Genomic DNA, 22,164 nt, shown 5'->3' with positions numbered 1-22,164 from the left:
GCTTGTATAACTCTCATGTGCTAAACAGACCAGAAATTAAATGTGTATGGACTTACTTGTTTTTGGATTAGACTGTAAATAATAGTGGACGACGTCTGACTGACGTCGAGTTGTGGCAGGTTTTATGCGCCTGGACAAACCATTACACTGTGCCCGTCTGTCATCAGGACAGCTACTCATGTTGTCGTGGCGCTTATCTGTTATAAATCCAAATTCATGACTTTAATAATAATAATTTACCCCCTGTACAGTTGCTGCTGATGCAGACATGAGCTAATTAGACCAGTTTCCTATTTTGAAACCAGGCTGCATTTGTGTTCATTTGGGGTGTAAAAACTGGATTTTGGGTGTATGTTCAAATGCTTCTGAAACCAGCCTCAGACACTCAACAGACTGCAGCATTTTACACTTCTGCGTCACCTTAATTTTTCACGAAAAAAGGTTGCCGTTTCTTTTGGACCAAGCCCCAAATGAATATTCAAGGATCTGCAGATTTTGACAATTTTGCATTTGCTTAATTTTTTTGGCCGATAAGTTTAGTTTAGCGGTGGGAAAAGCTTCCCCTGCTCAATCCAGAGATGAAAAAAAAATTCACCTGTCAGCACATCTAAAGTTTAGTAATTAACATTAAAGAGTGTTTGTTTAATTAATACAAAAACAAAGTGCTAGAAGACATGTTGTTGTTTAAGAAGGTTTATATGCAAGACTGTAGTCTTAACATCACTGTAATGTTGCCAGGCAACCATCAAAGCTTCCAATTAGTGTGTGGCATTCTGCCATTTGATTGTTTTGTCAGGGCATGTTTTCTATCTTTTCTTTCTGGGAAAATATTTGAAGCTGGAGATAGTATAAACACATTGGTCAAACAATTCATACAATGTCAAACCTTTCACCTCTGTATGTGTTACCTTGTATTGTTCCAAGGAAGAATCAGATGTTGCCTGTTATTTCTGTCTCAGTCGATTTGTTTCTGATAGGCTTAGCTTACTAAGTGAGATAATTTGGTAAAAAGACAAGGCTCTTCGCCATGATTACCCTTGTTTCTGTCGGGTCAATGCGATAGGCTAACTGTCGGTGTTGGAGATTAAAAAGCCCGATACAATAGCAGCCCCTGTCTGGGACATATTCTTCTAAATATAGTATTTTGATTTTGAAAATGTGTTTTATCAACCACTATTACAGTAAAATTATATTACCAACAGCAGCTTTACGTACCCTGTCTATTGGTTAACTACATTGAAAAACTTTGAAAAATGGCGTACATTGGCATGTTGCTGTAACACTGTAAATTTCTCGGTCTGTGATATAAATAGAGGATTTAGCAGCACTTGTTGGCTCTTTCAGTTTCATTTGTTGGGTATCACAATGTGCTTCAATTATAATAAACAAATAATAAATAAAATAATAATGAAAAAAAAACTTCTTTATGTTGCTTCCCTTTCCCCACACAAGCCGTGTTGTAACAGTACTTCATAGAGCCGCATTAAAAGAATGAAAATGTTCTACAGAAATTGGATATTGATTAATATCAATTACACAAAGACCCCAAACTGGCTCACAAATAGGCCAGAAGTACAGGAAGACAGTGCTGCATTCAACTATCCATATAACAATATACACACACTATGTTTTTTCTCAGTGTCTGTATCAACTTATTTTGTAGGAATGATGAAAATATTTCTTGAAATGTCACTGGAAAAGTGTCATTACTATATATAATCAGTTGTCACATGCCTATCATGACACCTCTGAAATAGACTATCCTGACATCTGTATCTGTTTGACTAGAATACAGGGTGACAGGGTGTTAGCATATACTGTATAAGACATCTTTAGAGGAGACGTCTTTGTCTGTGCTTTGTTTTTCCATTGACTGAGTGTCCTCATTGATAATTCTACATCCTTATGAACATTCATGCAGCATGAATGAATATGAGTGGATGTTTATGGGAATGAGAGAATTATGCACTGAAGCTTAATAGTGTTTGTTCACTGATTAGGCATCCATATTTATGACTTGCCATATCCATGGACTTCCTCTTCTGAACCTGTATCTGTATCAACATGACAGAAAGTCATTTGGGAATCAGCAGATGATATCTATTGTGTCAGGCTGTAACAGTCTGAAAAGAATAAGGCTTGGCGCGATGAATAGGTTTTCATATTCATAATTGGCTATGCCCTATGTCTCTGTGTAGTTTTCTGTGCGTGCTTATCACAATAACACAGAGTGATAATCAGCTGTTATCTCAATCCCCAAAACTCTCATTTCAACAGAGGTTATTAGAGAGGGAAATAGCTAACAATATAGCCACTCACTATAGTCCAGATACACACTCGCAATCTGTTAGAGGATGAAGTCAGGGGTCTCTCAACTACTTAATAACTCAATTTAAAGATGATGATGGAAACATATTCCCACTTACATATTTATCTAAAATATGTTATAGTTAAAGTCGAGTAGTCTGAAATTCTAAATACAAATATGCAGACATCAGTATTGATTATAAAAACAACCCTCTGGGCCGATACGTCAACAGTGTCCTCTTGTGGTGGCTTGGATTTACAAGGCGACCGTCTGCTTTTTTGCCTGAGCCCAAGTGTCCCAGATTTGTGTTGTTTTGCCAGGATGCCTTGACATCTGCCAGACACAATTGTTCCCAGCTGTCTCAAAAGGTGGCAGCAATGTGGCATGATTTTAAAGGATTTCTGTTGAGGGGGGGGGGGTCGATGGTTGAGAAGTCCAACAGCACATTTCAGTTTCAAACTATGGGATGGATCTCATTCGGTCAAATTTAGCCTTCTGTCTGTCAAGACAAGAAGCAAGTCACAATAATTTTGCACATCCTCCAACCGTGAGATGAAGAAAAAAAATGAACAAACTATGTGTCCTTCTGCAGGTCAGTTACTTTTTATATTTGAATTCTTAAAGGAGAAGTAAAGTGTTGTTAAGATGAATATTGTTTTTTGCTTGAATCCCACCTATACTCAAAATATCTGCATTGAGACTTGTCATATGTCTTTTTAAACCTTTAAACAGACACAATTCTTGAGCTAATTAGCACATTTATTTAGAAATCCAACAGATATATAAATACTATAACAGTTAAATCATATTAAATTTATATGGAGGTGATAAACATATCTTTACATGATGTGTATCTACATGTGTCAACAAGCGGTCTGATTATGTTTTTTATATTAGTTTACACTTTGCATGTCACATTAATAAAGCTGAGGATAAATAAACAGGTGGTGGGGCTGTAAAGAAAGTTTTAAGCTGCCAGTCAACATATATACAGTGCATAGAAGAAAAAAGAACAAAAAAACCCCAGCACACTCTACTTTAAAATGCATTTATTTGAATGGTATCAAGCTTAATCAGGTGGTGTGTGTTCAGCTAATCTAATTAGGATAATGCCTCATGGTGTAGTTCATATTACGAGCCAGAATGACACATCTGTTCTGTTCTGCTAGTCTGTCATGTAGACGTCTTTTTGTTCTTCTGATGTAGAAAACGTAGCATGTTGGACATTCTTGGTGATACATACAAATGCAGTCAGTTTTAAAAATTCTGCGATCTGACTCTCTTTTCTCTACCTCCACAACACACGCATTCATCTATGTGACTCCCTGAGACTTTCTACATCTCCTTCCTCCTTCAGCTCTGAACCTTTTGCTCATCCCAGATGACCTTGCATCCTAATTATTCTCTACATCTTGGACCCTTCAAAGCAAGCAGTAGGATGTCAGAGTACAGATGACGAAGCAGAGTCTGATCTCACACTGATTCCCCGCTCTGATTGATACGTGCATGCATGCAGCTTTTCTCTCACCAGTATATCTAACATTATTACCAGGGTAAAAACAGGAGAGCCTTCAAAGTCACCCTCAAGAGAGGATGTTGTGTTTCCAACAACGTAAATAATTCATAACAACTCACGGCTGATATCACTCAGTGGTATTTTAGTGGGAAACCCCATGTTGTACTGATAAGACTCTGAAAAAGTCTCCAAAAGTTAAATAGACTAGTATGATTTGTCTCTCTGCTTTGTGGTCTGTTAAAATGCACTAATCCTAAAATGTTAAATGGTTACAAGCTAATTTGTTGGTTTTTAATATTACCTCTGTGACATTTCCTTTGGCTTCCCTCGGAGATTAATTTTTGAGCTGGAGTTTTTTTTATTAGTAGTCAGCAGCATCTGGAGATAAACGTTGAATCCCAATCTCCAACGACACATCCCTTCTCCTTCTCAATCTCACACATCGGCCCTTACTTGCTCGCTCTATCTGCTTCTCTGTTACCCCCTCTTTCATTCTGACAGACACGACATGGAAGTGGTAAGCCCCACTTCTGTGCACTGACTGGTTCAGGGCTGGTTGAGTGGCTGACACATCACAGCACCTTGGCCTCAGGAGATAGAGTCGTTTGAATCTTACACTTCAGCTTACAGAGAGCTGCACTGGATATTATCATGAAATGAGCAGCAGTGTGAAAAGTCTAAATTTAACGTCTAATGCAGATTTAAGAGTCAACACTTTTGCTGTGGATGCATATGATAAGTGTGAGTTGCAGATTTTGTACATGTTGCAATGCAAGAGTGCTGCATTCAAAAAAGGGCCAATAGGCTTTCTAGCTGTTCTAGCAGTTCTTATCAGGCAATTACCGGCTCACCCTTGAAATACCAACATGCTACTGGTGCACTGGTGATGGTGGAAAGGCGACATAGGTCATCTTGTAATTATGACTCCTTCCTTCAGCCTTTAGTGTCTCTGCATAATCAGCTCCATCAGGGCTGAAATAATTGATTCTCCATTTATGCTAATGGTATGGATCTGGTGCACGGAGGAGCAAATACTCCGCCATGTTGTCTTTTGGCCAGTGACATTTATAATGGAATTAAAAAAAGGGTTAGATTTGTGTTTTCCTCTGGATTCTGTCAAGCCATGAGTAGCAGCGCTTGCACTTTGTAATAACCAGACCAGAAGCTGAACAAGAATGAGACCTTCAGATGTATTTCACCACTGCCTGTTTAGGGACCTTTACTATTGTGTAGCAACTGATGGAGGTAAATTAGATCGCACTCAAGCATGCAGAGACCTACCAATTAATCCCCCCACCAACCAGGCTGTGTGAAGCTCCACACACAGTCACACAGAGACAGTACAGGCCAAAACAGATTTGCTTGCCTGAAATGTTGAATAAAATATCTAACAAAAGCTCCATAAAAATCTATTAGACCATTGCTTCAGAACTATCCCTTGGATCTTTTAGTTCTCTGATGTCAATCACATGTCACACCTCAGCTGATTGGCTGCCAGTAGCCCAACGGGGGCCTGTGGCAAGAATAGCACTCACTCATGGGAATTAAAGTTTTCATAATAAATTACAAGTGCAAATAACTTAAAGACAGAGAGTAGTCTCCACTATAGAGCAGTTGCAAAAATGAAAAAAAAAATGAAGATGGAAATTCCCCCTCTTACCAGTGCTGTATTTTTATTTATTTGTTTGCTTGTTTGTTCAATCAATCAATCATTAGATTTATGGATAAAATGACCAACAAACATTGTATGTATAATTGAAATTGTTTCATGATAAAAACAAGTTGGATCTGCAACCAAACTGGACAGGCACAGACTGGAACAGACCATCAGGAGTGCAGAAAAGATCATAGCTGTCAACCTTCCCCTGATCCAGGACTTATACCCGTCCAGGGTCAGGAAACCGGCAGGTAGCATCAATGCAGACCACTCACACCGTGGACACAAAGCTCCTCCCCTACAGGCGCTACAGATCACTGTACGCCAAAACAACCCTTCATAAGAACAGTTTCTTCCCTTAAGTAATCACTATAGCTACTGTATAAAATGGGAGGAGGAGTTACTCTCTATTTACCCATTAACTAATGGTTAATTAGTTTTAAGTTCCTCAATCATTCCCTGTAAATATGCAAAGTGTGTGTAACTTATTGGGAAACTTACTTCAGGAGACTTTCTTGACAAAAAAAATGATGTAAATGTAAACTGAAAATATGTAAGAGGCTGTATAAACATCTTGGTGGCCCACTCAGTTACATGAAATCAGCTTGAGCTGCCATCAGTTCTTAGCAAGCCAATTGGGCACTTACAAATGGCGAGCAAACAACAACCTGAACACCAAGGAGCTTCTGCCATATTGTTCACAGGACAGCACCCTCCCCAGAGAAAAGCCCTCAAACAAAGCCAACATCGTGGAGGAGAAGGCCATGACAGCTCTATCTCATCCCTCCCTGCCACTCACACAGCACACACATCAATCACAGCTTGCCGCCTCAGATCCAAGCAGCTCCTTGGATGCCATTTGTCACAGGTCCTTAGGCATTGACATGCTTCGTAAAAGCTCTACTAATCTTCCTAAGATAACCGTTTTAGATTTTCTTTGTGGGTGTTAATCAAAAGGATCTGCTATGCATTGAAGGAATGACCAATGATCGCCATGAAGATAAACGTTGCAATTAAGCAAGTTGTTAAGCTTAATAAGAATATATGAGCACAGACAATGGAACGATTTGACATTTTGAGGAAAGCACTTATTTTTAAAAAATCTAAAATACTGTTCTTATTTTTTCTTATTGGTTGAATATTCACAAGTCTCAGTCTGAGCTTTGATCCTGGTTTAACATTTTTTTTAAAAACGCTTCTCATTCTTAGAGCTAGACTCCGGATTTCCTTAAGCATGAACTTTTCAATCCAGCAACAGATTACTCATGAATAACACTTACATTATTCATTGACTGGTGCTACGTTCACAAGCTAAAAGCTTCAGCCTGCAAGGCGAAAAAGATACTCCAGCAAGGAGGAAACATGTCACCCCTTCAAGAGCAATTGCCACTCTCAGTGAGCCCTCTGTGGCAGCAAGCTGCTGAGAGGTGGGTGTGATAGGCCCAATTTAATGCTCCATTATGCAAATTGATCATCTCAATTGACCATCATTCTGGTAATAGGACGGACTGAATTGGTTTGTGGTGAGAGAGCTGAAGCGGGGGTCTTTTTAAAATAAACAAAAAGTTTAAAACATCGGACCATAGCTCCAGGTGCTAAAAAAGGTGAGTTAAAATATGAAGAGATGCATACCAAGTTTCATCAATGAGGCGTGACAGAGATGAGTGACAGGAAGTTAATGGCTGCTGTGGTGACCACTCTAACAACCAGACAGATTTAAAAGTCACCTGTCTTGTCTTTTCCTCTGAGATATTTAGGGATGCAATGATAAAATGTTGCATTTGCATGATGAGTTTCAGCTTAATAACATTTTACACTTATGTGCACTCAGCATGCAGTCTCCCTTCTGAACTGACTTACTTGTTGCTAATTCCATAATTCCTAATAGATAGAGGAAAGCAGAGTGTTTGTTTTCATTTCAATCTAACTTGAAGTTGATAGTCTACACATTATGCATTTAAGTGGCCATGAATTGAGTAAGCGATTCTGTGTGAAATAGGTGGATTTTCAGCACACTTAACCACTTTCTTCCCTGCAAAGATCACAACAGACACATTTGAGGTTCCTTAAAATGGACAGGGTGCATGAAAGTCAGAGTACGGCGGAATTAATTTTGTCAGTGCCTAATTGCATTTATTGGCCATGCCTGGCACCTCCTAATCCAGGATTATGATGATGCATTAACGGCTGTGACTGGCTGTTTACAAGGCATTTATTAGCCGGTGTCAACATAACGAGACAAATTCCACCTATCACATTAATCACCCTACTGCCAGGACTATGTCACAGCCAAGAGAAGAGCCAGATGACGCATCGGCTAAGGCTGTGCTGAGGCTGTTTCTTATTTTCTTGCATTAGCCATTGTTATACAGCAATCAGATTGGCTCCTCAGTAACTGTCAGCTTAGCAGTGAGCTGTTGACGTGAAACTTGGAGTGAATAAAGAGAAAGGAGTTGGGGGGCGGGCGGGGGGGGGTGAAGATAACAGGAGAAGAATTGTGGGATCAAATGCACGCTTGAGTGCATGAAAGCACAAAAACAATTTTCCCCACATAATGCATCTAATTGAAGTCGGGTCACTTAATTACAGCCTGAGTATTGTTTACTGTGAACCCATCTCCTCTTCCCTTTTCACTGTCCATCTGTCATTTCCGCCTATCACATCTTTTCTTTCTCCACCACCACAACAATAAACAAAATCCAAAAAATCCAAACACTGTTTATAAATAATTCTGCAAAATACAAAATTGTGAGGATGGTTTCATATAATATCTTATATATTTTGTAATTGATATAAACCTAACTCATACTGATGCATCTTTACTGTATTTATTTTTTACTACAAAGTGGATGTAAGCACCTTGGATAAAGAATATGCATGTTACAATATATTTAATTACATTTAATTAGGCTTTGATTAAAATTGAATGACTAGGAAGTCTAACTTAGCATCTTTTAAATTAACAATTAAATGTTTTAGTCACACAGAGACACAAAGGGCTGCAGGGTGAGGGATACTCACTTTATTCTGCACAGGGTTGAAGCAGTAGAGGCATTGATTTCCTCCCTTTTTCGAGAGTTCCCCAAAAGTGATGTGCTGCAATTAAAGAAGAGTCTGTAGGACACACCTGACAAAACCATTTGAGAAATGGCACTAGAGACTGTCCCGCTGGCCTTGCCTTAATAGAAGAATCCCTTTTTATATATTGCATTTTGCACGGACACAGGAATCATCTGCCAGATCACCTCTTGCCCTGTAAACACTTTATCTGAGGGATTCTCTGATTCCATTTTAAGAGCAATGTCTTGTCTCAGGGTTTGTGTCAACATCACTCCTCCAATTCTTTGGTCTATCAGGATCTGCTGGACTTTGACACATTGACATTGACAGCTAGGAAAGCTAAAGATTGCCTGCAAGCTCAAAGTATTGTTTTTTTTCTCCTCAAACCAGTTAGAAAAAGAAACACGATTTTAAAATGGTACCACTTCATTAAGATTATAAACCAAATTTTGGATTATTGTTTTAGGTTCATATTTATGGGGTTTGTAAGTGATTAGTTGAAAAAAGGACACTAGTATGAACAGATCTGAACAATCAGAACATGCACCTAAATACTTAACACACAGTACCTTTATGTACTTTCACAATAAAACTGATGATCCGGTGGAATTGCTCTATCTTGCATTTCATTACTGCTAAACAGTTGACTTATTACATCCACATTTTACACATCATATCACGCTTTGTCAATTGCTTTTACAAGAAGTGGTGGGACCAGATTGTAAAATGCACGCTCTGTGGCTCCCAAAACGAGTGTGTTTTAGTGATAAGGGCCAGCTGAGAGGACAGGAGATACGGCACAATGCCACAGCACACCTCCCAGCAGGAGCTGTTTCACTGTGCAGTAGTCTGACTTATATAATTCTGATGGGGTTGGCTGGCACCTTACAGTTCACCTACTCCTGCTTAAGTGTGACCACAGTGGCCAACTCTGTGGCTAGAGTTAGAATGTCCTCTGACAAATGTGCACAAACAGATAGACATGAAGACGTGCCTTATGAGGGAAGAAGATCAAATTACAGGTAACAAACATCCCCAGAATTTACTTTTGTTTTGGCACATTTGCATGTCAACCTTCCCTGATTAAAGCTGAATCATGATATTGAGATAAAAGGAATGGGTGGAGTGTGCCAATGTTAACCAGCCTCCAACTCGTCCCCCTTTCCTTGGGAACAGCTCCCTGCCATCTGTCAGTATTGGAAAGCCCTGGTGGTTTGCAGTAGGATTTTCCAAAGCTACATACATGGCTGAATTTTTCAGTCAGAGACTCTGTTGTGCATGAACCTTCAGCCATAACCAGCCACTGGGCTAGAAAACTGTGTCGGCTTAGCAAAAGCCTTATTGACACCCATGAAAAATCTCCCTAAGTAGTCTTATTGACCCAGGACATAATCAGATGGTGGCCTGTACGTTGGCCAGAGAGGGACACAGTAAAGTTAAGAAAGTTCTACCACCAATGAAGCCACTTAAATCTAATTGGACAATGTTTAGCTAAGTGCTATTTAATTGCCTGACTCCTCACTGCATCTTTCATGCAACTTTGTGCCACAAACAAACATACCACAGCGTTGGCAGGGTCTCCTCATTAGTTATTCATGGCTTCATTTGCTTCATATCTCAGCTCGTTCTTTTCAGTGCAACATCCAAGCCAAGACTTGTTAGTAGAGCTTGCTCCTGCGCTGACAGAGAGATGAAAAAAGTGTTCAGACAAAATCAATCTTGTGGCCTCTTTATATGATGTTGTGATGTTTGTTTTTTTTAAATGAAAGTCTGAGTCATTTCCTTTCATAGAAAGAGGCTGAATTAAAAAAAAACTGCTGCTGTCTCACCTCTGATACCTTATGTTTGCAAACCCCTAGAGCAAAGAAACATTGTGGTGCATTTATAAATCAGAAGCATGCCGCCTTAACAGGTACATGATGATTAAAACCAAACATGATTAAAAACCCTTTTTAGCTAATCTTGGGAGTACTCAGCTAAATCAACCCATCTTGTCCATGATGACAACGTAACTTTACAACTGTCAGAAATAGGCCACAGTAACAGAGGGCAAAGCAAAGAAAAAGACTGGAGTTGAAACGTTGACATGGCTCCTGGTGCGGCCTCAGGTCATGGACCAGCTGTGACTGAGAACTCCAAGGTTCTCTGACTTTGACCGACAGCAGATTGGGTGGACAAGGACGATTCTAGAGCACAAAGGGCTTTAGCGTAGCCTACTTATAAAGTAGAAGTTCTTAATGATGTTTACACAAGGGGGGAAGGGCAATGTAAAACTTTAATTTATTCTTATTGAGAGAATTGACATCAACGTATGAGCCGCTGTATGCATCTTAACAACCCTTTTAATTTCAACAGGCGTTTTTAAAAGTTTGTGTCGGGGGGAGGGGGTAACCAGCAACAAATATTATTATTGAAATGAAAGCCACTAAATGTACAATTAAACCTTATTTTAAGCAGCTCTACAGGATAAAACATAAATGTAGCAACATAAAGAACTCACAACTGCCACAAAGAGACATGATCCAAATCCCATGATGTATTAGACTTAGACTTTATTAGATTTAGACAATCTGCTGCATGTCAGCTCTAGCTAAATTTAGTCCAAGGCACTTAAAAAATGACAGAACTAACTAACTTCCAGAGTACAAAGCTAACTAGCAGTATAAATACTGCTTCAGGTATTTAACTTTACCATCATCTGCCACATCAAAGGTCTTTTGACTAACAGGTGAGGCAACATCATAACTCTCATATTTGCTTTAGCACTACAAGAGCTCAATGTCGTGTGTCCAGTATAGAAATTACTACAAATGGCAAGTACACAGAAGTGATTTTGTTTTCTCCTCTTTTCACAATGATAACATATACACATTGAATATTTCTGTAATCATATTGAGCCTGCTCATGCAATACATAAACTAATGCTAAAATATATATGATGTTAACCCAAGTACCATTACATTATAGCCACCAGAACCTCACTCAGTCCAGCCAGCAGAGCAAAGACACAGAGACAAAAAGGAGCAAGTGCCTTGGTAAATGTTGGCATTAACTGCCATCTAGTGGTTAGGCTCAAAACTATACCAGTCTATAGTTTCTTCGAGGGAACAGAACAGGCAACAATCAAGTAATCAAAACTCCCTTATATTTTTAAAGACCATATTTAATCAGTAATGAGCTAAATTACTGTGACCAAGTACTTACAACACCCTGGTTGTAAATCATAATATATTTAATCTCTCTCACTCTGTTTTATAACATATGGTTTACCATAAACCTTTTTTTTTTAACCTTAATTTCACCAGGAATATAAAAAAAAAATATTGAGATTAAAAATCTCTTTTTCAAAAGTTGTCCTGGACAAAACAAGCAGCAATACAAGTAATAGAGTTTCAGACAGACAACAAGCAGCCAACTACAAAGACAAACACGTATTTGACAATTAAAAGACAAATAACAGATCTGAGCAGCAAATGTTTGTCAGGGTCATCCAGAGACATATAAGGCAGAACATCTACAGCCAGATGTCACTGCCTCCAAGTCATGTAACATCCTTTATAAAGCGTCCAACAAGAGAAGTTCCAGTTCATTTTGTAATGTGTTCCAAGTAAAGGGAGCAGCAAATTTTACTTTTGGAGCAGACAAAAGCAGAAGTCCTGGGATCAAAGACTATAATTACTACTCCTCTGGCTGACGATGGTCAGAAGGTATGAGGGAAGCAGACCTAAAAGAGTCTTGAAGATAAGAAAACGCAAGTGTTTAAGTCTGCGTAGGGTCAGAGAAGTCCATCCAACACTTTCATACAACGAACAGTGGTGATTAAGGCGTCACAGAGAGATACACGGAGAAGCACCTGAAGGCATCACAGAAAGATACACGAAGAAGCACCTGAAGGCATCACATGTAGAGGAGGAGGAGCCGGGCGAGCTGCATGAACACACCGAGCACACCCTGCTAGTGGGCCAGACACTGTTAACGAGCTCAAAAATGTCGGGAAAGAGTTTCCGAGTAAGTGACGGGGACTGGATATGTCCTGATAAAAAGTAAGTGCTCCAATTCTATGACTGAGGTCGTAAATTAAAAAATGTTTACGACTTAAAATTAATGCAGACGTTATTCGCGCTAACAGTTACTTAGCTTAGGCCTACATATTGTTCACGCTAACATTGGCTAGTAGCTAAGTAACTTTACAAGCTCGCTTTTACCTTTTCTGTACTTTATCCTACCATATTAGCAACATAAATACGTAGTATGAATTATACAGTAGGGTGAGCACTACATGAGTTTAGCTGTGTGTGTTCAATAAGTTGTCAATGTGCGGACTCGCCAAATAGAAAGCTAGCTTTAGTTAGCGTCCGTATGTTCGGGTTGAAGTCCTCCACACACACACACGGTTGTAGGTGGTGGTATTCACTATGTGGAAGACCAATCCTTTTGAGTCTGGTGCTTTAATTAGTCATTAATATCATGTTGCTTATATAAATATCAGACGTGACATCCAGCCGCAGTTATCTGTGTCCAGGCCTTTTACACAAACACAGGGAAGAGGACAAGCTAATGTCGTGGCACATAGGATTTATACACTTGTGTTGCTTTTATTATTTTCAGTTTATACCTGATAAGTGCAAAGCACATGTCTCATATGTGTCTGTAAGGTGCTTATTTGTATTCTCTTTTTGAGGTGTGGAAACGTGAATTTTGCAAGAAGAACTAGTTGTAACAGATGTGGACGAGGTAAGTTTCTGTGTGCACTGCAAATATGTATCAGCAAAACTTAAATGAAAAATACGAACACAGCAGCTGTGTTGATCAGTAATATTCCTTGTTGTTTTATTTGTACAGAGAAAACCACAGAGGCAAAGATGATGAAAGCAGGAGGGACAGAGATTGGGAAAACTCTGGCAGAGAAGAGTAGAGGCCTCTTTAGTGCGAATGATTGGCAATGCAAAACGTAAGTGTTGATCCTGAATTTCAAGAGATTTCTTCTGATGAGTGAAATCAACCACTCAGACAATCATTATACTCCTCTTTTCTTCTCCTACAGATGTGGCAATGTGAATTGGGCAAGGAGGTCAGAGTGCAATATGTGTAACACGCCAAAATATGCCAAGCTTGAGGAGAGGACAGGTACCCAAGAAATTTTACATTTTCAACATTTTGGTAACTTTTTTTGATACTGGCTATTGATTGATTTTTATTTGTTGTCTGTGGCCTCTTAGGTTATGGTGGAGGTTTCAATGAAAGGGAGAATGTTGAATACATTGAACGGGAGGAATCTGATGGTGAATATGATGAAGTGAGTCCAACCATCAAGTCTAAATTTTGATAATTAAAGTGTGTTATTTGATGTGTATTTGATGTGTAAGCATCTGACAGGTAAAATGTCAATGTGAAGAATGCATTCTCTCCTTAATGTCAAAGTTTGGTAGGAAAAAGAAAAAGTTTCGTGGCAAGACATCAAGCACGTCTTCAAAAGAAATTGAGAAGAAAGAAGTAGTGAAAGCTGTAGATGATGAGGAGGAGGAAGAAGAGGATGATGAAGATGGGGACCTTTCCAAATACAAATTGGATGTAAGATTGCCAACTGGAGCTTAAAATCTATGGGACACATTTTATAACACGGGCTAATAAAAACATTACATTAATAAAATGCTTCCTCTCCAGGATGATGATGACGAAGAAGAAGAAGATGGAGACCTGTCAAAGTATGACCTGGTTGCCAGTGAAGATGAAGACAAGCCAGACAAGAAAAAGGGCAGCCGCTCTGGCTCGTCCCGGTCCCGCTCATCCTCGCGCTCCTCCAGCTCCAGTTCTCGGTCGAGGTCCAGGTAAAAGGGTACAGGTCAAGGGTAACTCCGGGCAAAATGTCTGTATCAGCTCAATCTTCCTTCTGATTTATTGATCAAAGTCAATATCATGTACTGCTCTGCTGATTTCTTGTTTTCTTCTCACTCAGCACCGTTTTTGTTTGTGGTACTAGAAACTCCATGAGCACACATCGTTGTTTTTTTTTTCTTTTTCAGATCGGCCTAATATATATTTTTTTGTTGAGCATTTTGCTTAAGTTGCTCTACATAGAAAGAATGCAACTTTTATTGTGGTTTTGAAATTCAGTGTTCAGGTTCGACTCAGTGTCTGCTAAATTCTTATACAGTTTCTGCATTTGGCTTTTAGTTGTCTTTCCATGTTGGATTTTTCCATTAAAATCTTCATACCTTATGTTTGACAGATATTTTAAACAGTCAGCAAAGAATAATTTTATCCAAGTACTTAAAAGATTCAAATAGATAGAACTGACTTTGAAACGCCATGTCTTATTTGTCTTGTGTGTGAATCATCTAGTCAATCTTTCTTGTTTAGAAGTATTGGAAAGGTTCTGTTTTGTTTTTCAGGTCCGGCTCTAGAAGCTCATCCAGCTCCAGATCTGGATCTCGCTCGAGGTCCCACTCCAGGTGAATGAGGTGACATGCACTCTCTCCCTTAGAGAGTGTATGTGTGGAGCAGAACGCTCCGAAACAGCCCTACTCCTCAGATTAAGTTTTACCAAAGATTAGATGGGGCTCTCTCCACTACAGTCTCGCTTTGTTAGAATACAGATAGTAATTTGGCTCTGAAATTGCAAGTCAAACTCTTAAGTGCTTTAAGGATTTTCAGTGTGTTGATGTAGGTTTTTTCTTTTTTGGTCAGGCCCAAGAGTATAAAAATACAGTTTATTTACATGGATTGAGCTTGAGTCTGTACGTCTGAGTAGACTTTTGGTGTCTTTATTATACATCTCATGAGTGGTGCTGGCTTTGCTCATCTTGTACCTTTCAATACATCCAACAGGAAATAAACGTTTCCTTGAGGACATGTCATTTGTTGAGCATTACTGATAGTCGGGTTGCATTTCATAGTTAAGGGCTCTCAGAGAAACTTGATTAGATACCCACGCAGGTGAGACTCTGTCCTGATCTTACTGACCCCAATGCTTGGTGTATTCCTCCAAAAGATCCAGCTCCAGGTCGGGCAAGGGCTCCTCTCCCAAGAAGAGGTCCCGCTCCCCTTCCTCCTCACCTGAGAGGGGACAGAAGCGCAGTCGCTCCAGGTCCTCATCTGGAGAGAGAAAGAGGAGGCGCTCTAGATCACGTTCGTCCGAAAGGTTTGGGTTTCTGTGGAATACCACATGGCACTGATTATTATTAGCCATCTGTCGCCTCGCTTTATGGGAATTCAGATTTTGCCTTTTTAAGGGTTTCTTTTAGAATACATCTTATGACCTTTTGTTTAAGTAAGCATCAGAATTCTTACAGCTCAACCAGCTGACCTTGTTCTTCTTCCCACGGTGTTTTTGTGATTTCAGGTGCCGCGGACAATCCTCTGGATCCTCCCATTCTGGCTCCAGTTCAAAAAAGAAATAATTGTATTGCAGCCTTTCAGAAAAGAAAAGAAAGCATATTACAAGTGCATGTCGTGTTGCAAGGACAACAACCACCTTTCAGTATGGTGTTCATTTTCATTGAAAAGTCTTACTTTCCTCAGAGAAGACAGTGGCAACAGTACTTATGATTACATGCTTCCTTTTAAAACCACATCCACCCCAGTCCTTGACTAGTCTCTTGAACCACAGGTGTCCAATAAACATACATGTGTGGTCCTGTTAGAATATCAGATAAACTGTGAAGAGGCTGTGCCCTGTTTTAAACCCTATTACTGAAATAATCGTGGCCATATATTATTTTAGTTTACTCGTCTCTGGAGAAAATGCGTGAAACCTTTTTATTTTTGTTCAGTTCTTTGAAAAACTAAACTTTCTTCACTTTTTTTTAAATAGGTAAATGCTATGCAGCATCAATTTAGAGTACCTGGAGTGTAGCAGTTAAATCTGGCACACTTGTTTTTATTTTCTTGGTAAATGTAAAAAAAAATATTTTTCTTTCAAGGTAAGTATTGACTTTTGATATTGCTTGTTTTAGTAATTGACTGTCCAACATTCTTTGGTGAAGATTTAGATCCTTTACTCTGCACAGTTGTCGCCTACTCCACCACTCAAAGTTAGTCCCTTATTGTCACGTTGACAACTAATGAATTCAAAAACTTGCTGATTTACATATTCCAGATTAGGTCATAAAAAAACATAAAATACATTGTCTGGATTTATGGTCGAACGTGATAAAACAACACATGTACTTTGTAAATAAAATCCTGTCAACATTCTTTCTTGTTGATTGATTTGATTTTGCGAAGGCAAGGTGGGATTATTTTTAGACTATCAGTGTTGAATTTGAAGTTATGCGGTATTCTTGGTTCATAAAGCCCAATATTATTGTTCTTAGATGGTTCTTACATGAATATCAGTATTGGCTTTTTCAACAGCTCTTCTATAATGGAGTGAGTTTCATTCATTTTGAAATGTGATATTGATATTTATAATAGGGACTATCTCCCTAACAGTGAAAATGTTTCTTTCAGAACCTACCTGCCAAAAACGGAACACGTGAAGTTAAATGATGGTTTCTGTATTTATTGTACTTTGTTTTTATTCCTCCATGTATAGCAGTGTTATTTTGGCCATTAGAGATTTGTTGGATGGCACTGATCCAGTATTTCATTTTTTAGCCTTAGATTAAAGAAATTAACAGCTGTAGTTCCTCATGCAATTATAGCTATCTTTAACAGAAGGTGAAATCGATAATCTGACCAACTGTATAGTTAGATCTGGTAAGTATTAATCTCAAGTTATCAAATGTAAATCTTTTGTATCTTATTGAGCCAAACTGAGCGAGGGCCCAATAGTTTACACTTTGGAGAAGCCATTCTGTTACTGGTCAACAGGTGGCACTTGTCGCTCCAGAGATTGTAAAGACAATTGCATGAACAGTGATAAAAAGTTGTCAAGAGTAAAACAAAAACAATCACGAGTAGATGACCTTCCCCAGTAGCTGCAACCTTGAGGGTCGGGTACAAAATGCCATGCACTGCATCGATACGGTAACGTGGTTCCACTTTGTAAAAAGTCTGGTCTTTAAATGTACAGGCCACTATTCTTCGGTTTCCGACAGAGCCCAGATAGTGCTTAACGTGCTTGTCCGTTTACTTAAATATTTGTCGAAAATATATAAGTAAACAAGGCACCACACTCACAGAAACATAATAAAGGATCTTAATCATTATCCAGTCACGCTTCATGTGTTACAGACCTTCACAAAATGTTTTACTTTTTGATATGGACTTTCTCATAATCGACAAACCGGACAGGTCCTGATGAGTTATTTTACTTAAATGAATCCCAATACCATAGGAACAATATGTCACTGCGTCCTTTTATCCACCAGAGGCTCAAATGCAAGTTTGTCTGTCCCTTTTATATGTTCATCACACCGCCGCCTTCATGATCACTTGGGTTTATATTCTCAAGGAGTTTTTTTCCTCGTGTGTTTGCGAAACAGGAGCCGAGCCTCTGCGGTACCGTATCTCCAAAAGTCATTTGAATGGAAATTGAGTAAAATTACCTTGATGCTAGTCTGTTAGTGAGTATGCAAAACCACATGGCTTTAGTCGTTTGATTCGTCAGGGGAGTCCCGCCTACAGCGCGTAAAGGATCCTGACGCGCTTTTACGCATTGCATTCAGTTGGATCAGTTTGTGGCGCAAGAGGATGCTGGACATATACTTGGGTTGGCTCTTCATATTACCTTGTCCTGTTTGCGAGGATGACCAGAGACGGCTGTGATTCTATGGAGGGCTTTCCAACCATTATTGGAGCGGTTTTGGGCTCCAACTTCTCCAAGTCATTGCATGAAAGCAATGTCACAAAAAATTCTAGCTGTGGATCTGTATCCGTTGGTTTCCCTATAGCTATGATGGTCACTGGCATGGTGGGCAACACATTAGCTCTCATATTGGTGTATATCTCTTACAGGAAAAAGGAGAATAAAAGAAAAAAGTCGTTCTTGCTTTGCATTGGATCTTTGGCCTTAACTGACCTGTTTGGACAGCTTTTAACGAGTCCAATAGTTATTTCAGTTTATAGAGCCGATCTGAAATGGGAGCGCATTGACCCTTCTGAAAATTTGTGCGCCTTTTTCGGTGTCTGTATGACAACTTTTGGACTTTGCGCTCTCTTTTTGTCCAGCGCAATGGCAATTGAAAGGGCTATGGCAATAACGAACCCTCATTGGTACTCCAACAACATGAAGACAAGTGTGACAAAGCAGACTCTGGCTGTCATTTGGTGTCTTGTGCTTCTCTTTGCGCTGCTGCCCGTCGTAGGGGTCGGAAAATACACGCGCCAGTGGCCTGGCACCTGGTGCTTCATCAGCACAGGGGACCGAGAAATACCGGGGAATATGTTTTTCGCCATCACTTTCGCTGTACTTGGGATTTTCTCTCTCCTCGTAACACTTTCTTGTAATGTGGTGACGATCCGTGGCTTGATTATCCGGTGTAAAAATAAGTCTGGAACGTCTCAATCTTCGAAACAGTGGGAACGGCTCACCACGGAGACAGTCATACAGCTGTTGGGGATTATGTGCGTCCTGCTCATATGCTGGTCTCCACTGCTGGTATGTTTTTACCAATACTTTTAGTAGAGCACGTGGAGAATAGTGACCTTCAAATGTTTTCTAAAAAGGCTGAATGATTTTCTCTTGTTTTATCTTATAGATAAATACCATAATAGGCTATGGTAAAGTTGCTAAATTCATAATTTACAATTTAATAGGGGACTTTATACTGCATCAAGCTTTTTTTTTATTTTTACAAAGAGCTGGAGAGGTTAAATCTTCTGTTGAGCTCCATGTTCTTCCAAATCAACCCTTAAATCAGTCATCCTTGTTTACTCTATTTCCTTCCCTCTGACCCCCACAGTAAAATACAAACCACATTAGTAGTTCAGGGCTGCCATGTATGACTCTTTTGAAACACTGCTGCCATTTTCCATTACGAGAAATCTACTTAGCCAGGTCCTGTTTGGGGGGTCTGCTCAGTGTGCTATTAGGTCATGCTTTGTCAATCACATAGTTAACAGTCCCACAAAGGATATTAATAGAAGCTACAGCAGCATGGTTGCAGTGTTGAGGGTGATAAGCTTCATTTTGTATGTAATGTTTTGTACTTGTTGTTCAGAAACAAAATAGGATACTGCTCAGGATTTTCTTGTTATATGACCTGTCAGACAATTAGTTACATTAACATAAACTTTGGAATGGCTTTCTCTGCTCGACATATCATTAAAAAACAAACTGTCATGATATGTGGAGTATTATGTGTAATGTACTAATCTAAAGGCCCTGTTTATTATTAGACACGTTGACGCAACATGTTCCTGCTTTCCCCCAAGGTTCTCATGCTGAGGATGATCTCCACCCAGGTATCCTCCCATGAGTGCAATTCAACAGCAGTGACCTCCAATAACACCTCCGGACGTGACATCCACTTGGACTGCAACTTTTTCCTCACAGCCATCCGCCTGGCTTCCCTTAACCAAATCCTGGACCCGTGGGTGTATCTGCTACTCAGAGAGATCCTCCTACGCAAGTTCTGCCTGGTGGCTAGTGCAGTTTCTAACTGCTCGGTGGAGGAGCATAAGGAAACCCCGACGGCTTTGGATGCTCTAAACAAGTCAAACCGAGATGGAAATAACCTTCAGAAACAACAAAGTAGCTAAGGCAAGGTTAGACAAGAAATTACTTAATTGTGGCCAAGTCGTGGCGATATTGGATTTATGTGAAATTATAAACATCAGATTGGATGTGTTGCGTGAAAAAAAATTGAAGGTTGTTTTTTTCCTTCAGTTCGTCTGAGGAAAAGATTTTGTGCAATTGAAGAATAGAGCATGGACTGTTAAAGTGTTAAAGAAAAACAGCCGAGTGTGCTCTGGGTGCTTTTGTTTTGCTTAAAACACATTCCATTTAAAGTCGCCTAACCAGCATGTAGACGCATGACCATGTCATTTGGCTGCAGCCTGGCTGCAAGAAACGCTCTCAGTTTCAGTTTTAATGATATCACTCACGCAAGACCTGAACACTCAAAACTTCTTTAGCATGGAAGTATGGCATCTGTTGCTCTTTGCATCGGATTTTAAGCTACTTGAAGACATAACACAACTAAAGGACACATTTTTCTAAATTTCTGTAAATTAAGAAAGAAACTGTATGTTGCTTACATTGAGATGTAAATATATCAGAATATGTTACAAATGTGTTTTAAAAATGTGGCTGGTCATTTCAAAAAGACATAAAACTCTTAACTGGAGCCTACCTTTGATTGTAAGATTATTTATTAGTGTAAAAAGTTAACTTGATGTAGTTGTTTCTGTGCTAAATGCCAATTGTTTAAAAATTAAGATAGAGTTAATCAGCTAGCAGACAAGACTGTGAAATGTGAAGCTTTATTTTTTTTGGCGAAGTTAAAACGAAGTGGTATTATTCTTCCAGCATTTTTTGTATTCAGATGTACAGAATGTGAAAGTGTTTACGGGAAAATGAAAAATAATTTTGAGGTTTAAAATGACGAGATCACAGATGTCGGAGTGGTCTGATACTGAAGGGTCAGAGCTCTTGCCACGGTTGTCCAAGAATAACTGAGCAAGCCTTGTCTGTGCCTGTTATCGCTGAAATGTATTCTTTCTCAGTAAGTACAGGTTTATGACAAGTGTACCAAACTTCACCAGCCAAGACTTTTCTGGAGAAAAAAGTTAAAATGTTACACCTGTGTTCACTAAAATGAATGACAACGGGGATGAAGTGTACAAGGCTAATGGGCTAATTTTAAAGTCAAACCCAAATGCTCCTAAACACAGCTGCCAAAAAAAGGAAAAGGATTATCAAGCTTTTTTGCACTGCTGCTTGTGTGACTGCCACAAAAATGGCTGTACAAGCTTTCACAAGTCTTGGATGTTTTTTTAACCACAGAAATTCAGGCTTTTATTTTTGGGATAATTGCTTGAGACATGTACATCTTTTGTATTTCATCTCATGTATTTTTCCAGCCAAATCATATCCTTGAAGACTCAGTACTACCTCTAGAGGTAAATATTAACACACATTTTAATGTGTATAGCTTCTCAGAGGTCTGAGATGGAAGTCATTTTTAATGAGGGGTTTTACACAGTGCCAAATTACCAGATTTCATTGGCCAAGAGTATTGCTTTATGTATCTGCAATTCATCCCTTTTACAGTGATGTATGTTTTATTTTTTTAATCCTTTCATGTGAGGCAGCATCTCATTGATGGACATGCTTTAAATACATTGTAATATTAACAGCATCAGTCAAAGACAAGTCGAGGATGGTCAGATTAGCTCTAAATTACAGGAAAATTTGTCAAACAAACAACACAAATCGGCCTTCTCAGCATTTCAGCCAACAAGATTAGGTTTATGTACACTCTAACCTTGTCTGGTCATGCCTTTGCCTTTCTAATGTGAGAATACGATCAAGCTTCATGATAATTAACAGGAAATCATTATGTGCAGAGGCCCTGGGAAAGATGAGCGTTTCCTGTTTTCATGCTATTTTTTGAATTGATTGTGACGCTATTCTTGCCTTTGAAGCCAACTTTAATGACTAAACCTGAAGCTGTGGAAACAACCTTGTGAAAAGAAGGAAACAACACATTCAATTGAAACTGTATTGCAGGCATT

At 39.2% G+C, this 22,164-nt stretch overlaps 2 protein-coding genes across 2 annotated transcripts; both read left to right on the top strand.

Moving 5' to 3' along the window:
* The first annotated feature begins 12,324 nt into the window (after positions 1 to 12,324).
* zranb2 (zinc finger, RAN-binding domain containing 2) lies at positions 12,325 to 16,737 on the top strand. The gene is made up of 10 exons (XM_079349696.1): positions 12,325 to 12,584; positions 13,223 to 13,275; positions 13,384 to 13,492; positions 13,586 to 13,668; positions 13,761 to 13,837; positions 13,963 to 14,112; positions 14,206 to 14,369; positions 14,934 to 14,993; positions 15,533 to 15,682; positions 15,884 to 16,737. The coding sequence occupies exons 1-10, from the start codon at positions 12,529 to 12,531 to the stop codon at positions 15,939 to 15,941; spliced, it is 960 nt and encodes a 319-aa protein (XP_079205822.1). The 5' UTR covers positions 12,325 to 12,528; the 3' UTR covers positions 15,942 to 16,737.
* Positions 16,738 to 17,636: 899 nt separating this feature from the next.
* Positions 17,637 to 21,278, top strand: ptger3 (prostaglandin E receptor 3 (subtype EP3)). Its single transcript, XM_079350193.1, has 2 exons — positions 17,637 to 19,084; positions 19,861 to 21,278. Exons 1-2 carry the CDS (start codon positions 18,233 to 18,235, stop codon positions 20,185 to 20,187), a joined length of 1,179 nt encoding a protein of 392 aa, XP_079206319.1. The 5' UTR covers positions 17,637 to 18,232; the 3' UTR covers positions 20,188 to 21,278.
* Positions 21,279 to 22,164: the final 886 nt, after the last annotated feature.

Source organism: Symphodus melops (assembly GCF_947650265.1).
Source record: "Symphodus melops genome assembly, chromosome: 8".
NCBI lineage: Eukaryota > Metazoa > Chordata > Actinopteri > Labriformes > Labridae > Symphodus > Symphodus melops.
Note: the sequence above shows the minus strand (reverse complement) of the source record. Positions and strands in the feature narration are given on the sequence as shown.